We start from the raw sequence: 16,468 nt of genomic DNA, 5'->3' as shown, positions 1-16,468 counted from the left end.
TTGGAACCAAAGATCTCAAATTTGGACTCATCAGACCAAAGCAAAGATTTCCACTGGTCTAATGTCCATTCCTTGTGTTTCTCGGCCCAAACAAATCTCTTCTGCTTGTTGCCTCTCCTTAGCAGTGGTTTCCTAGCAGCTACTTGACCATGAAGGCCTGATTCGCGCAGTCTCCTCTTAACAGTTGTTCTAGAGATGTGTCTGCTGCTAGAACTCTGTGTGGCATTCATCTGGTCTCTAACCTGAGCTGCTGTTAACTTGCGATTTCTGAGGCTGGTGACTCGGATGAACTGATCCTCCGCAGCAGAGGTGACTCTTGGTCTTCCTTTCCTGGGGCGGTCCTCATGTGAGCCAGTTTCGTTGTAGCGCTTGATGGTTTTTACGACTGCACTTGGGGACACATTCAAAGTTTCCGCAATTTTCCGGACTGACTGACCTTCATTTGTTAAAGTAATGATGGCCACTCGTTTCTCTTTACTTAGCTGATTGGTTCTTGCCATATTATGAATTCTAACAGTTGTCCAATAGGGCTATCGGCTGTGTATCAACCTGACTTCTGCACAACGCAACTGATGGTCCCAACCCCATTAATAAGGGAAAAAATTCCACTAATTAACACTGACAAGGCACACCTGTGAAGTGAAAACCATTTCAGGTGACTACCTCAAGAAGCTCATTGAGAGAACACCAAGGGTTTGCAGCGCTATCAAAAAAGCAAAGGGTGGCTACTTTGAGGAATCTATAATATAAGACATGTTTTCAGTTATTTCACACTTTTTTTTTAAGTACATATGTGTTCATTCATAGTTTTGATGCCTTCAGTGAGAATCTACAATGTAAATAGTCATGAAAATAAAGAAAACGCATTGAATGAGAAGGTGTGTCCAAACTTTTGGCCTGTACTGTTTATGTATATACAGTATATATATATATATATATATATTAAAAAAAAAAAAAGACAGCTGATGCAGGCATGATTTCAGTCCAGTATTAACACTTGACAGCTAGAAGCATCCTGACCATCCTTGGAGAAGCCAATGAATGTCTATAATCACTAATGCTTCCTGACATAATGTTCAATGGTCCAGTGTTCCCAGGCAACACGTGAAGCTCTGGTCGGCATGCAGAGCTTTGGTAAACACTGATTAGCGACATATTTCTGTTCCAGGAAGTAAAAAAGTGAATCATTGGAAGCTTAAAGGCAATCTCAACTTTCTTGGATAGAAGTCTTGAGGCTGAGGGACTGAGATGGCTCATTACCCAGTCTGATTTGACAGATTGGCTGACTAACCATCGAGCCTTTTATCCACAACCCAAATAAAGAAGGCCACTGATTAGACATTGTCATGGGAGTGTACGTGTGTGTGTGATTCATGGCATGAGATGAACAGATGAAGATAAAGACATGACAGTGATTACCAGTCCTTTTTTTGGGTGGGGGGGCTTTGATGTGACATAAAACCAAACAATGAAATTACCTTTAAGTCCACCTCACCCAATCCATTTCTGCCTGAGCTGCCTTTTCCTGTATCCATGGTAACCTGAGAACAGGATTGTTGAGGACGAATCTGTCAAAATTGTCCCCAAGCCAACCAATCAGCTTCAACCTTTTATGCACAACAGAATACTGTGTACCAACTAAATTTTTCTTAATGTGCACACACACACACACACACACACACACACACACACACACACACAGATTGCTATACCCTGCCATTAAAAGGGATGCCAAAATTCCTGGGCAAACATCCTGCTCACAATGAACCACGTGCACCCAGACATTTTCAGTTAAAAATTTAAATCCCTGCCACCAAGATGCTATCCATCGGTCACAAACTTAAATCTTTCACTTGGGTGATTGGATTTATTCACCCACTTTTTTCACATTTGTATTTACAGCATTATATGTTGATATTTGTATCAATATATTGGTAGAAAACAGGTAGTTATATGTAAAATCCAACATTGAGCACCACCTAGTCTCGTTTTGGACCACAGCGTGTGGAGGAGGGTCTGGCTAGTCCACACAGCATTCTGGGATGGGAGAAAGACGTGCTTTGGTTCATTGGCATTTCTTTAAACCAAACACAATCGTCATGGGCGGCGCTAAGCTCCGCACGTAGCCGCTGCAAAATAGCCTTGGGAAGGAATTGGTTTTAGTGGAACGTGTACGTTCAAAAGTTGTTTTAGTCGTGCGAGAGAAAACTCAGATTGGACAGATAGTCTAGCTATCTGTCTCAATTTACCATGCCGAGATCTGAGGAGCAGTTAACCATAATCCTCATTCCACCAGAGTTTAAAATTTTAACACAAAGAAAGTGGAGGGAAATATCGGCGAAAAGACTATAAAATATCAACAAAATGAATGCTTTTGTTTTTTCAAAGTGTGCAGCCCCACTGTCATTTCAAAACAATCACATAAATTCACATTTAAATCCATCCTTGTCCTACCCTGATCCAACCCACTTTGCGACCTGGGTAGCTCAAGGAGGGTTAACCCATTCAAATCTTTATGGTGGGAGTAGTCTCACATTGCCAGACCAATCTCCACAGCACTGTGTGGTGGAATTTTTCTTGAAGCAGCAGAGTTTAGTAAATATCAATGATAAAAATGAAAACGAATAAAGACTGTTTGAGAATTAAACCAAAATCTAAATTTATTATATTTTGCAAAATATGAGAATACAGATTCACAGGTACTCGCAGTACAACTGAATGAGCATTTCTAAACTAAAATCTAAACATCACAACATCATATAGTCAAAACCTCTGTTAAGCCACCGCTCTAACTTTATCTTTTAGCCTGGCCATAGTTGAAAAGAGGACATCATGAAAAGTCAAACCATCCTCACCTTCCCCTCTGCTCTCTGTTCTCGATATTAGCCTAAACAACAGTTTATCTCAGGAGGCAGAAGGAGACATGGTTTGTGGCCTTCTCGACTTTGTCTGCTAAAAAGTTAAACAAAATGAGAAGCTAGAGTTTCTTAAAAATAAAACTACTAGGCTGAGAGTTCATGGCTACAGCTGTCCCTCTCTGGTCTTTAAGAGTCTAAGAGGAAGGAACAGCATTTTATGGAGGTTTAAAACAATCTTTAAGCAAATGGTTAAAATCATTAATCAATAATGGTTAAAATAAAATTTGCCACCACAACTGTGGATTAAGGTCTGTCTCCTCCACAAATACATTCCAGGATAGGAGAAATAAAACGCTCTGGGTTGTTTGCATTTCTCTAAACCAATCACAATCGTCTAGGTGGAGCTAAGATCCAAATTCTTTTCAAAACTTGACATTTTCACCAAGTAGCTTGCTAGGTTGAAGTTTGTTGCTGTTGTCCGAAGAAAACGGAGTTAGATAATGGCAACACACATCTCCGGAACATCCAGCGGCACTGGTGATTATACTGGAAGCTAACTGTCGTTGATCCAGACTATGGTGGGAGAAAACTGGAGCACCCAGAGGAAACCCAAGCAAACATGGGGAGAAGATGCAAACTCCACACAGAAAGACCACGCCCGGACCACAGTTTTTTCAAAAATGTTTTTTACACCATTAACTCCTGTCTCATAACCGTCTAAAACCCAACACTCTTTTGCGGAGCAGTTTATACTCTGACAGAGGAGGTTAACTAAAAATAAATGGTGGAACACAGCTAATGAAGCTTAGTGAAAGTTCAGGAATACTTCTATGCTTCTCATTCATTCATTCTTTCTCTCTGTCTCTCAGGTGACTATGGGCGTTCACTCCTTCAGTTAAACCAACCAGGTTTTTGCCACATTCTTTGTAAGCCAAATTATTTGATTATCAGTGCTGTCAAACTTTTAAACCATTCTCTCTGCTGCTGCCAGTTGTCATTTCAGTGCAAAATTGATGCAGCCCTCCTCTACCCCATTCACCTTCAGGTCACATTGCATCTAGTATCCAGTTCCTTCAATCATCAGAAGCCCTGCTCCACATCACATCCATTTACAGTAGATATTCAGGCATTTCCCTTTATCCCTTTACTACCACCAGTGTCTGCATCTATCGGGGGGATACCCACTAAAATGGGATGACATTGCGGTGAGGTCTTGACTTTTAACAGTACTAATTTTATTGTTCACCATGTCAATAAATGTATTTTACTTTTAAATTAAGTCTCTCCTGATTGAAATAAGATATGATAGCTTCCCCCATTATGGTCTCAAAAGGTAGGCTAAGCACTGTCAAATTAATTGATCAACAGCACAAATTCACCAGACAAGGTTCATCAAAGTTGAACTTGAGACAATGTTTTTAATGTTTTTACTTTGTCCCTGCTAGCGAATCCATCGAGTTATTGCATTAGAATCACTGGTCATGACAAATATCTGTGAACTGAAAATATGTATAATACACCACTCTCCCACTATCTGTCTACATCAACTACATGTTCTTACCTTCACTACAAGACAAAGGTGTGTGGATGTTTGTGTGTTTGTGTGTGTGTGTGTGTGTGTGTGCAAGCATCTGGTCAGAGAGACTGGCCGTCTGGTCTCTCGTCACTGTGGTGTCACCACTGCACCCATCTCGGCCCAGGACGCCACTGCATTATTTGGTCTCTCTGGCAGCTGATTGGCTCCATCTGTCACCCCCTGTAATAATCACTTCCAGCATGGCTGCCACTGGGTTTATTGAAACTGATGGTGGCACACTTTATGCTGCCTCTGATCACCAACTTATGGTGTGTGTGTCTATGTTGTGTGTGTGTGTGTTTTGTCTTTATTACAGCTTTCCCACAAAGTAACACAAACACACGTATGCTAACAGGTACACATACGATTTTTTGTGTGTAAGATAACCTGGTCGGGGTATCATTGGATAATCCGTAATTAATTTGTATTTAAAAAAAAACAAAAAAAAAACAGAAATGTTTTGGTTGTAAAACAAACTAGAGATTAGGCCTAGTCCAAACCTTGCCGGTGTGAGTCGACCCCAACGACCCACGGAGCTCGCTAAGGCGGAACCCAAAGCGCGACAGCGCGGGGCAAACGTCAGTGAATATTGCAGCGCATGACCTACAAGTGCTGTAGAAAATTGTAATTGCAAATTTCCCAATTCATTGACGTAAAGGCCAAAACGGGTCTATGTTGATTTTAGTGCCCCCTAATGGCCGATCTTTGCCACATACGGTAAAGTGCCTCGGAGAAAAATAAATCTCAAGTTTTGCGTTGATAGCTTTTACTTTGGTCGAGATATGCTAAAGTTTGAGTTTGTGTTTGTGTTCGTAATTTCTGCATATTTTAACGTATCAAAATTCTTTTGATTTGGTAGGTCCTTTTGGAGATGCAATGAGATGAACGAAGTTTCGTGCAGTTTGGATGCACAGCCTAGGAGGAGTTCGAAAAAGTAGGTCTTGCACATTTCATGATTTTGCGAAAGTAATTCTTTGTGGAAATGTGCATGGCCTACGCCACGTGATTCAACGTAATTCAAGTGGAAGTAAGGTTTTAAATTTGCGATTTGTTATGTCAGCTCCATCTGGAGATGCTTTGTGCCAAGTTTTGTGCAACGTGGTACTGGGTGCCACGTTGCCTTGCATACGCAGCCTCCCAGCCCCCTCGGGCTTGGACCCCTAATAACAGATCGTTTTTTTTTTCATCGATCTCAACAACACAACTGATTTGTGACTGAATCTTGCACCACTTTCGCGATGACAAAATCTGTCTGCAGACAAACATAAAACAATAACAGTGGTTGTTAAAGACATCACTCAGAGATCGGACAACGCATCAGAGGGTTTGTCTTTTCACTGTCATTAAATAAAGTGGAGATAATGCTGTGACAGCTAACTTAAACATCACATCTAGCTGAAGAGACTTGACAGATCCACAAAGTTGTGGAGACTTGCCGATGTATGTATGTACAATATATGTACAGACTGCAGATATCTAGTGTTTACACACCTGGTGTGTGTGTGTGTGTGTGTGTGTGTGTGTGTGTGTGTGTGTGTGTACCTGGAGCAGCCTCCAGCGCGTGTTGAGATCTTCAATGCGTTCCAGGTTGTTAGGCGACAACTGGATGTCCGGTGGACCAAAAGTGGACGCCAACTGGTTCATGTGTATTACGTCATCCTTAATCGGAGCAATCTCTTCCTGGAACTCCTGCAACATATACACACATGCATGCATAAGCGCTCGACCACACACATACAAAAAAGTTCTCAGGTCATTTGCTGCATTGTTTACAGTGGTAAGATGACAGATGGGAAACAGACAGGCTGTAAGTAGCCCTTGGTTCAGTTGTTTATCACCTCAAATGCTGCAACAGATGCATCCATCATGTAAACCCCACTTGTTCTGCTTGTTTAATGCTTGTTGATGTATAGAAAACACTAACAGGCTTTAGTAGAATAAATACAACATTGGTACCATTGTAACATTACTAGTTGATAGATGCAAGCTGGGCTAAGATAACTGTTCTATGTTTTCCACTTCAGCTATGATGTATGCTGATTAAGGAAAAGATGTGACTGTTACATCCGGCTTTCAAGGTGCTGCACAACCAATCAATCATTATCAATTTTTTTTACTACATTTACTACAAGAGGAATGTCATTGAGAAGACTAGCATACTCTTTGTTCCTACACCAGGTTCCAGAACCTGTACCCAACGGTACCTTGTTTCAGTGGCCTACTTTCTCTCTACTGACAACATTTTTTTTTTCAGTTTATAAAATTTTACACATTATATTATATTGCAGGGAGGGTTGTCTGCTTGGAGTTTTGAATAGTGTAACCACACTTGCAACCACTTTCTCAGCAAGTTAGCAAAACTTCAAGCATGCATTAAAGATATACAATCATGGATGACCTACAATTTTCTCATGTTAAACTGAAGTTATTGTGTTGGGCCCTAAACACCTCCAAACCTCATTATCTAAAGATATAGCTACTCTGGAAGGCATTGCCCTGGCCTCCAGCACTACTATCAGAAATCTAGGAGTTATTTTTGATCGCCCGCTTAAAACAAACCTCAAGAACAGAATGTTTCACCTTCGTAACATTGCTAAAATTAGGCACATCCTGTCTCAAAACGATGCTGAAAAACTAGTCCATGCATTTGTTACTTCCAGGCTGGACTATTGTAATTCCTTACTATCAGGTTGCTCAAATAAGTCCCTTGAGACTCTCCAGCAGATCCAGAATGCTGCAGCACATGTTCTGACAAGAACTAAGAAAAGAATTTATATTTCTCCTGTATTAGCTTCTCTGCATTGGCTTCCTGTAAAATCCAGAATTTAATTTAAAATCCTTCTCCTGACCTTCAAAGCTCTAAATGGTCAAGCACCATCCTATCTTGAAGAGCTCATAAGTACCTTATTGTCCCACTAGAGCACTGCGCTCCCAGAATGCAGAGTTACTTGTGGTTCCTAGAGTCTCTAAAAGTAGAATGGGAGCCAGAGCCTTCAGCTATCAGGCTCCTCTCCTGTGGAACCAGCTCCCAGTCTGGGTTCGGGGGGCAGACACTGTCACCACATTTAAGAGTAAACTTAAAACTCTCCTCTTTGATAAAGCTTAGGCTGGTTACACACCGCCTGCGTGGCGTGACCGTGGCGTTTCTGTTGCATGGCGGCTGCGTCTTGCATGTTTTTACACACCAGAAACGTGTCTGATGAATAAACATAAATATATACTGATTTGATTACAGCAAAGACAACGTCGGCAGTATTGCAAAATAGGCTACAGAATATTCCGTTCTGTATTGACAGGTGCAATATTAGAAAATTGATTTTTTTTTAATTATATTTATATATCTGCATTCATATCAAAACCTAGAGACTTTCAAACATCAACATGTCATTTATTAATGTGTATTTGTGTCTAAATGACATATAAACATCTTTTCCTATTCTATTTTGCCTGGAAATGCTTCCAACACGCTTGTGTGGCGCGTGAAAAATAGGCGTCGGTTCTATTTCTAGCAGGCGCGGTTTCGGCGCGGCTCGAGCTGTGCTTGAGACGTGAGTGTCACGCATGCAGTGTGTAAGCTCTAACCTGTTAACATGGGAGCCAAAATATAAACGGACACGCCACGCAGCTGACACGCTCACGCGATGCAGCCACTGTGAAACCGGCCTTATAGTTAGGGAGTGAGGAGTTGCAGCGTTCACCTAGACCGGTGGGGGAGGGTGTATAGCTTCAGACACAGCACCCCTACTCTTCTCTGAATCTCTTCATAGTCATTTCATCTACCAACCCTCATAGAACTGGCTCAGGTTTGCCTTGCACCAGCTCTTAATTATGTTTTGGTTTTAGTCCCTAAAAGTAAATTATAGATTATATCTGTAAAGTGTCTTGCGATAACTCTTGTTATGATTTGATACTATAAATAAAATCGAATTGAATTATCCTGACACACAGCCAGGGGCTTCAGGGCTTCAGGGCGGACTGATTCTTCAACTTGGCTGTCTTCTGCGGTTTTAACTTTGCTGCATGGGAGCAGGCAGTCAAAAAATTTATAAACTAATTGAGTCAACGAATTAAGTTGAAAAGAAGATTAAAGCAGCTCATGAACCACTCACAGGCTGCCCAGTCCCACTCAGCTGGTGTGTTTAAAATAGATTCACCATATTTTCTGTCCAAGCATCTCCAGGAATACCTCATTTCAATTTTATTTATAATGTCAAATCATAACAGAAGTTATCTCAGGACACAGATATAGTATGTCTAGGCCACACACTATAATTTACAGAGACCCAACAATTCTCCCCAAGAGCAAGCATTTGGTGCGACAGTGGCAAGGAAAACTTCCTTTTAACAGGCAGAAAACTCAGACAGAACTTGGCTCTTGGTGGGCAGCCATCTGCCACAACCGGTTGGGGGAGAGGGAGAGAGGGAGAGAGGGAGGGAGGGAGAGAGGGAGAAGGGAGAGATACAGAATACAGAAATACAGAAATATGACTCATAACAATTATAGCAGTGGATATAGTAAAATGATCTGATGAACAGTGGCAATTATAGTAACAGTAAAGATAACAGAACTATGACTAATAATATTAGTAGTAGCAGTGTAGGGTGAAGCTGGGCGTCAAGCAGGACCACAGCAGCAGCTGCAACCATGATCCAGGTGCCACCACAATCCACAAGGACTCCAGGGGAAGAAGCTAAGTTAGTAAATTAATGGGACATGAATGCACACAGATGGAAGAAGAGAGGGGCAGTTTAAAACCCATAGCTGCATAACTAAGGGCTGGTCCAAGACAAACCTGAGCCAGCCTTTAAAGATTTATCAAAGAGGAGAGTTAATGATCTTAGAGTGAAGGGGAAGATTAAATACAGGTCTATAGTTAGCTAAGACCTCTGAATTGAATGTTTTGTTTTCATTTGCTGCAGTACCACTTTCCACCTGAACAGTTACTAATGCACCGTGGAGGGCACTGCTTTACCAAAACATGACATGAGGCTTCTAAGAGACCACCAGACAGAAGCATGAGTACTGATAAACCACTGTTGTGTGGTGCCAGACATGTATGCGTGGTCAGAATCAGCGGTGTATTCAGATCTTTTAGTAAAATTAACAGTAAGTAAAATTAACAGTACTATATTGCAAAAATACGGTTTCAAGTAAAAGTCCTGGATTCAAAATCATTCTCAAAAGTACAAAAGTATCAGCATCAAAATACATTCACTTAAAAGATTATTAGGAACACCTGTTAAATTTCAAGTTAATGAAATTATCTAATCAACCAATCACATGGCAGCTGCTTCAATGCATAGGTGGGTGTGGTCCAGGTCTAGACAATCTCCTGAACTCCAAACTGAATATCAGAAAGGGAAAGAAAGGTTATCTAAGCAACTTTGAGCGTGGCATGGTTGTTGGTGCCAGACGGGCTGGTCTGAGTATTTCACAATCTGTTCAGTTACTGGGATTTTACAACCATTTGTAGGGTTTACAGAATGATCTGAAAAAGGAAAAACATGCAGTATGCTGCAGTTATGTGGGCGAAAATGTCTTGTTGATGCTAGAGGTCAGAGGAGAATGGGCCGACTGATTCCAGCTGATAGAAGATCAACTTTGACTCAAATAACCACTCGTTACAACCGAGGTATGCAGTAAAGCATTTGTGAAGCCACAACATGCACAACCTTGAGGCAGATGGGCTACACCAGCAGAAGACCCCAACGGGGACCACTCATCTCCACTAAAAATAGGAAAATGAGGCTACAATTTGCACAAGCTCACCAGTTGAAGACTGAAAAAATGTTGCCTGGTCTAATGAGTCTCAATTTATGTTGAGACATTCAGATGTTAGAGTCAGAATTTGGTGTAAACAGAATGGGAACATGGATCCTTCATGCCTTGTTACCACTGGGCAGGCTGGTGGTGGTGGTGGTGGTGTAATGGTGTGGAGGATCCCTTTCACCTTCAGAACTGCCTTAATTCTTTGTGTCATTGATTCAACAAGGTGCTGGAAGCATTCTTTAGAAAGGTTGGCCGATATTGATAGGATAGGGTCAAACACGGTATAAGTATGGTGTTCCTAATAATCCTTTAGGTGAGTGTATACTTAAAGTACTAAAAGTAAAAGTACTCAATATGCAGATTTGCCTACTTCAGAATAATATATATACCGTATAATATTACTGAATTATAATTAGTGATGCATTAATGTGTTATTTACTTTAATGTGGTAGCTGGTAAAAGTGGGGCTTAAAGTTGCTCTAAGTGATGTCACGCGTTTTTTAGGCTGCAACATTTTTTGTCAAATACAGCAAACATCTCCTCACTATTTGCAAGCTACCTGTCCCCTGAATACACTGTAAAAAAACGTGGTCTCTGTAGGCTCTACAAACACCAACAAAAACAAACTGTGCCAACCTGCACCACAAAACATAACAAACTTCCAGTGTTCCAGTCAATAACCGACATGAAGGATTTGGGGGTGGGGGTTGGGTGGTTAGTGCGCAGAAGCACGGAAGGGATGACCTGTCTCTCTTAGTTACGCTGTTATAGTTACGCTGTTATAGTTCTAGACTGCCGGGGGACTTCCTTCCTTCCTTTGACACACTGAGCTGCTCTCTCCTCTCCCTTTATATTACAATTATTATTACTATTTGTGTGTATCCCGTCCCAGAAATGCTTGTTACTAATCCTAGCTTCTGGGGAGTTTACTCCCCGGAGTCCTTATGTTTTTTCCCCCAGAGTATTTCCTTGGAGAACGTTGGCACCAAGATCCTGGTTCCAGCTGTCGCCGTGGTCCTGCTGCACTCCCTGCTGAGCTCAGCGGTGCCCTGCAATGTCATGCTGCTGAACCCTGCAGCTTCCCGCTACATCCAGTCACTGTTCCATTATTAATGTGACTACTATTGCCACTGTTCATCACACCCCCAACCGGCCTGTCAGACACCGCCTACCAAGAGCCTGGGTCTGTCCGAGGTTTCTTCCCAAGAGGGAGTTTTTCCTCGCCACTGTCGCACTGCTTGCTCTTGAGGGAATTACTGTAATTGTTGGAATTGTTGGGGCTTTGTAAATTATAGAGTGTGGTCTAGACCTACTCTATCTGTAAAGTGTCTCGAGATAACTTATGTTATGATTTGATACTATAAATAAAATTGAATTGAATTGAATTGAATTGAAATTGAGAGGGGACGGGATGAGGAGGAGGGAGGGGCGAGCTAGCCTCGTTTTGTTTGAAAATACTTTGAACGTCAACAAGAAGTGCCGTCACCCAACATCGCTTAGTGCACCTTTAATTATTTTATATACTGCTAGGTATCATTTATTAGTTGATTATATTTTATATTAATCTTAATCTGCAAAGTAACTAAAGCTGTCAAATAAAGTGCAAAGTAACGTAAAGAGTACAGTATTTGCTTCTGAGAGTAGAAGAATAAAGTAACATAAAATAGAAATACTCAAGTAAAGTACAAGTACCTCAAAATTGTAAATTTTGAATTACCAAGTACCTCAAAATTGTAAATTGCTATACTTGAGTAAATGTACTTAATTAATTACAATTAATTACACTGGTCAGAATGTTTGCGGGTGCGGGCGGGAGGAGAATACACATGCAGATAAAGAAAAAGATATCAGAGATCTCACATTGTTACAAATTCAAACATTTCAAGCCAGATAGCTAGCTGTTGGCAAATGACGTGTATACTTTAGCATAGCTAGGGGACGCAACTATGTCATTGCATGTATTGCTTAGGACCCAAGGAAGCGCAGTATTGAATGTGAAGTTGTTTTTTTATAAGTGGTTCTCTAGAAAGCTGCAAGCAAATCTATTCCGAACAGGCACGTTTTCAACGGGCACTGCACTAGTTCCTTGAATTGTAAAAAACATGCAATACCACTAAGATAAAGAAAACGTCACCAGTCTTCATCAACCATGATCACATTTGCTTAGAGTAAATAAACCAAGGGGCAAAAACTACTCCAACAATAATATACTATTCTGATGGTACATTCTGCTGAATTTAAAGTGAGTGTCACTCAATCAGACCTTGACTCTGTCGATATGCTCTGGCAGGGAGTCGATCAGCAGGTCACCAACAGGTTCCCACGCCTCCTTTACCATCTCTGCCTGGCTCAGCTGTCCGTCCAGCAGCTCCTCCGCCTCCTGGAGCTCCATAAGCCGATCCTGAGCCAGTTCCAACCTCCGCTGCCAGTCGTCCGAGTCAGCATTGAGCCTATCCCAATTGGTCACCACGTCATCTGCTTCTTTGCGTAAGACTCGCCCAACGTTCTGGGCACGCTCCTCTGGGCTAATATCTGACAGTTGTGCAAAGAAGAAGTCATTAAAAATCTTTGTCTTAAGCCCTGAAAAAAACATCTGGTGACAATAAAAGCAGCTAACTGTATCCTCGCAGGCTGTTACACTATTCACAAATCTAAAATCCCTTAGTTCTCCACCCATATATTACATCTAATATTTAAATAATGCCTTTGGAAAATAAAAAAAATAAAATACTTTGTGTTTTCATCAGGGTTTGATGTATAGACTGTATAAATAAAGCCAAAACATCCTGATCGCCCCGTAGTGGCTGTCTGCAGTATAGGTCATAAATCCCACCCACTCCATGTTAGCAACTGGGACATGGACCAAATAAAAAAATCATACACATTTTTCCCAAAGATGGTTTCTGTCTTTGATAGTAGTTCTTATCACTTATCGCTATAACATTCTTTCAAGTGATGTAAACTGAACTGCTTGATGAGATGAACCAGTCTCTTTTTTCTCTTTATCAAAGGTCCACATGACTAATTAATATTCTCATAAATTATGTGTAGTCTGATGACATCATTTGCGTGAATATTATTTAGCCATGTGGACCGCTGGTAGAGAGAAAAAGAGGCTGGTTCGCCTCAGCAAGCAGCTGAGTTTAAAAGTATTTACTTACTGAGATAAACAATTAGACTACATACAGACAACTTTAGTTTCAGCATGTTTAGCAATTCGCTATTATGCTCGTACAACAGCAGGAGCAGATTTAAATATCAGTTTTCTACATGTTTATGCCTGTTGAATGATTTGGTAATACATTTAGATGAAATTAATAGCTTTTATTCCACTTACAATCTGTGTGGAAAATTGAAAATGCATGTTCAAACTGGAGAAAATGTATGAACATAATTACTTAGAAGAAGAGCTTCTGCAGTATTTTGTTCTGTTGTTGTCCATTGAATGTCTTCACCTGTGCAAAGTTTTAACTCTGTTTAAGACGTGGATTTGAGTTTAAAAGCCTGTTACCTCTTTTAAAGCAACCAAAAGCACAAGCATTAGCTGTGACAATAAAGACCCCTTATATGTCAAACCACTCAGGCTGAATTTAAACCAAGCAAAATGTCAAATACTCGCAAGCACTGTATCAATTCAGCATTTTAGACGTCCCCAACTGCTGCTGATTTGAAGGTCAAATCGCAGAGACAGAATGTCTTTCTAAGAGGAAGTAAGTGCTTGTTTCCCTCAGTGCGGCAGTGTTTAGCAGCTGGAGTTCACCCTTTCTTCCTGTGTTCTCCGAATGTGTTTAAGTTGGCAGTTGAATGGGTTTAATGGGACACAGTTAAAGTTCAGCTGTTTTCTAGGGGGCTGGTAACCACGCTGCTGCCATGGTGTAGAAGGTGCTGCAGGAAAGTGTGCATTAAACCCAATGTGTGGTTGTTACCAGGCTGTAACCAGGAGCCAAAGTTCACTATGTGATTCAAAGATTGAAAGGAAAAGGAGCATTTGGTCCGTGCAGGAGATAGGTCTGTTAAATTGACCTAATATTTGCCTTTTATGTAGTGTTAAAGCTGATCATGACGCTGCTCTAGTAGAAAAGGTCCCTAATTAAAAGGTTACTTCGGTACTTTTCAACCCTATATTCCCATGGATTTGTGTCTAAGTGACCCATGTGAACAAAAATCTTTAAAATTGGTCCAGTATTGAGCGAGAACGCTTTCACTGGGAGCCAACGTCCATGGTCTGCAGTGACCATTTTAGCGGGGATGACTACTGCCAGCCAAAGAGGAGCAGACAGAGCAGAGGTTAGCTAATGCTAGTAGCTAAAGTTAGTGTGTTGACCTGGCATCAATAAGTTACACACGAAAGCATGGATAACGGCAACTTATCTATTTTTCCATAATGTAGTCAGACATCTCTGCTAACAATCTGAGCCTGTCAGTGGCAAAAACAAGCACGTTTAGTTGACGTACATTGACAGTGTGCATTTTCTCTATACACACTAAAAACTCCTGGGTTATTTCTTCAACCCAGTTTCTGGGTTATTTGTGTTGGGTTAAAATTATGGGTTATTTTTTTTCAGAGAGTAACCATTTTCTGGGTTATAGGGCTAATATTTTGACCCAATTCCTGGGTTGTTTGGGTGTCTGGGTTATTTTTCAAAGAGTAACCCATGTTCTGGGTTATAGGGTTCCCTTTCTCTCTCTCTCTCTATGTATATATCATGTATTTTTTGTTGGAGGGGTGTATTTTATGGAGTTATTATAGTGTCATGTCAACATAGTTTATAATATGAACAATCACACTTGTGTGTTGTGTACATTATGATAAAACAGTATCACCAGTATTTGTAGGAGAAATAAAGTGACACACACCATAACAGAGGAGTGTGATGCGTCAGATGAGAATACAGAGGTTTAGTTGCCTATTTCATGGCTGTGAAAAAAAAAAAAAAAAAATAACAATGTCCATCTGTATGTCTATGCCAAATACAAACCAGTACAATACATTGTGGGGGAGGGTCATCACTTTTCTCCCATTCCTTTTTGAGGGTCATCCAAAATGTATTGCTGGTAAAGGGAGGGTCAGATCTATTTTGACTAAAGGTCCCAAAACTCCTCCGGTGGCTCTTTAATTAAATAACAAACAGTCCCTAAAACAAAGTATTATTTTCTGGAATAAGGCATACTGGCATAGTAACCCAAGTTATTTTTGATCCAACTCCTGGGTTGAAAAGGGACCAACTAATTTCTGGGTTATTTCAACCCAGAAAATTGGGTTGTTCTTTTGACCCAGAAGTTGGGTTTTATTAATTACACTGTTGGGTTATTTTAACCCAACATTTGGGTTTTTTAACATTTGCATTTAACCCAGAAATTAGTTGGTCCCTTTTTAACCCAGGAGTTTTTAATGTGTAGGTTTACATTGCGGCCCAGTTTGCGGCTGCCGGTTAAAGCGTTCTTGTTCAATATTAGACTAATTTCAAAGATGTTTGGGAAAATAGGGTCCAGTTTGAAAAGGCTGCAAAAGAGCTTATGCTGCTTACAATGCTAACATTCTTAGTCCATTCATCCAACATGAAACATCAAAGCAAGTCTGAAGTACTGAAGGGGGACAATCTTAACCCCTGTAAGAAAAATGGAGGAGAGCCATTATGCAGAATTATCAGAAATTATTACATTTTTAGAAACGTGTGTGTTACCTCTCTGCTCAGGTGATGGTGTGTCTCGTGGCAGCACAGATAGAAAGACTCCCACATCGTCCAGAGCCTTTGTCACAACTGGCTCTTTAGCTCTCAAGTCCCTCCTGAAGCACTTTAAAAACACACACAAATACACGTACACACAACTTACTTTATTTGCATTTTATCTGTGTCACTAACTAGAAAAAATAAAAAAAGGTTGGTGACATGTTAGATACTGATATTTTAATGAATGGTTTGCCTTTATTTAAAGTAAGTCATTTATGCATTGTTAGGTCCCTGGGGCATTTCAATTTGGGTCCCAAAATAAGATAGTGTTGAGCCCGTGCTGTAGAGACACACACACACACACACACACACACACACACACACACACACACACACACACACACACACACACACACACACACCACTGCCATTGTTACATATGGCAGATGATATCGTTAGATTCAAGTGTCTGTGTATCTGAGTGTATCTTTGAACTAAAACATGTCTAAATTTTGTATGTAATGCTTTGACTAAAAGCCTTTTTCTAAAGCATATCTGCAATAACTCACCATTTTGCAGACTCGTTATAGTT

At 40.7% G+C, this 16,468-nt stretch overlaps 1 protein-coding gene across 7 annotated transcripts in view; it reads right to left on the bottom strand.

Annotated features, from left to right (window-relative positions):
- The window catches only part of dmd (dystrophin), a 416,019-nt gene that overhangs the window by 97,915 nt on the left and 301,636 nt on the right, over positions 1-16,468 (bottom strand). For 5 of the 7 annotated variants that reach the window (XM_028571814.1, XM_028571815.1, XM_028571816.1 and 2 more), the window contains 3 exons: positions 15,889-16,000; positions 12,468-12,736; positions 5,977-6,123 (listed from right to left, as the gene is read on the bottom strand). In XM_028571814.1, the coding sequence (XP_028427615.1) occupies positions 5,977-6,123; positions 12,468-12,736; positions 15,889-16,000 (528 nt within the window). Of the gene's footprint in view, positions 1-1,478; positions 1,546-5,976; positions 6,124-12,467; positions 12,737-15,888; positions 16,001-16,468 lie in introns of those variants that run through there. The other 2 variants (XM_028571819.1, XM_028571820.1) reach the window with 1 other exon arrangement.

This window comes from Perca flavescens, chromosome 24 (assembly GCF_004354835.1).
Source record: "Perca flavescens isolate YP-PL-M2 chromosome 24, PFLA_1.0, whole genome shotgun sequence".
Classification (NCBI taxonomy): Eukaryota; Metazoa; Chordata; class Actinopteri; order Perciformes; family Percidae; genus Perca; species Perca flavescens.
This window is presented reverse-complemented; position numbering and strand designations above follow the sequence as displayed.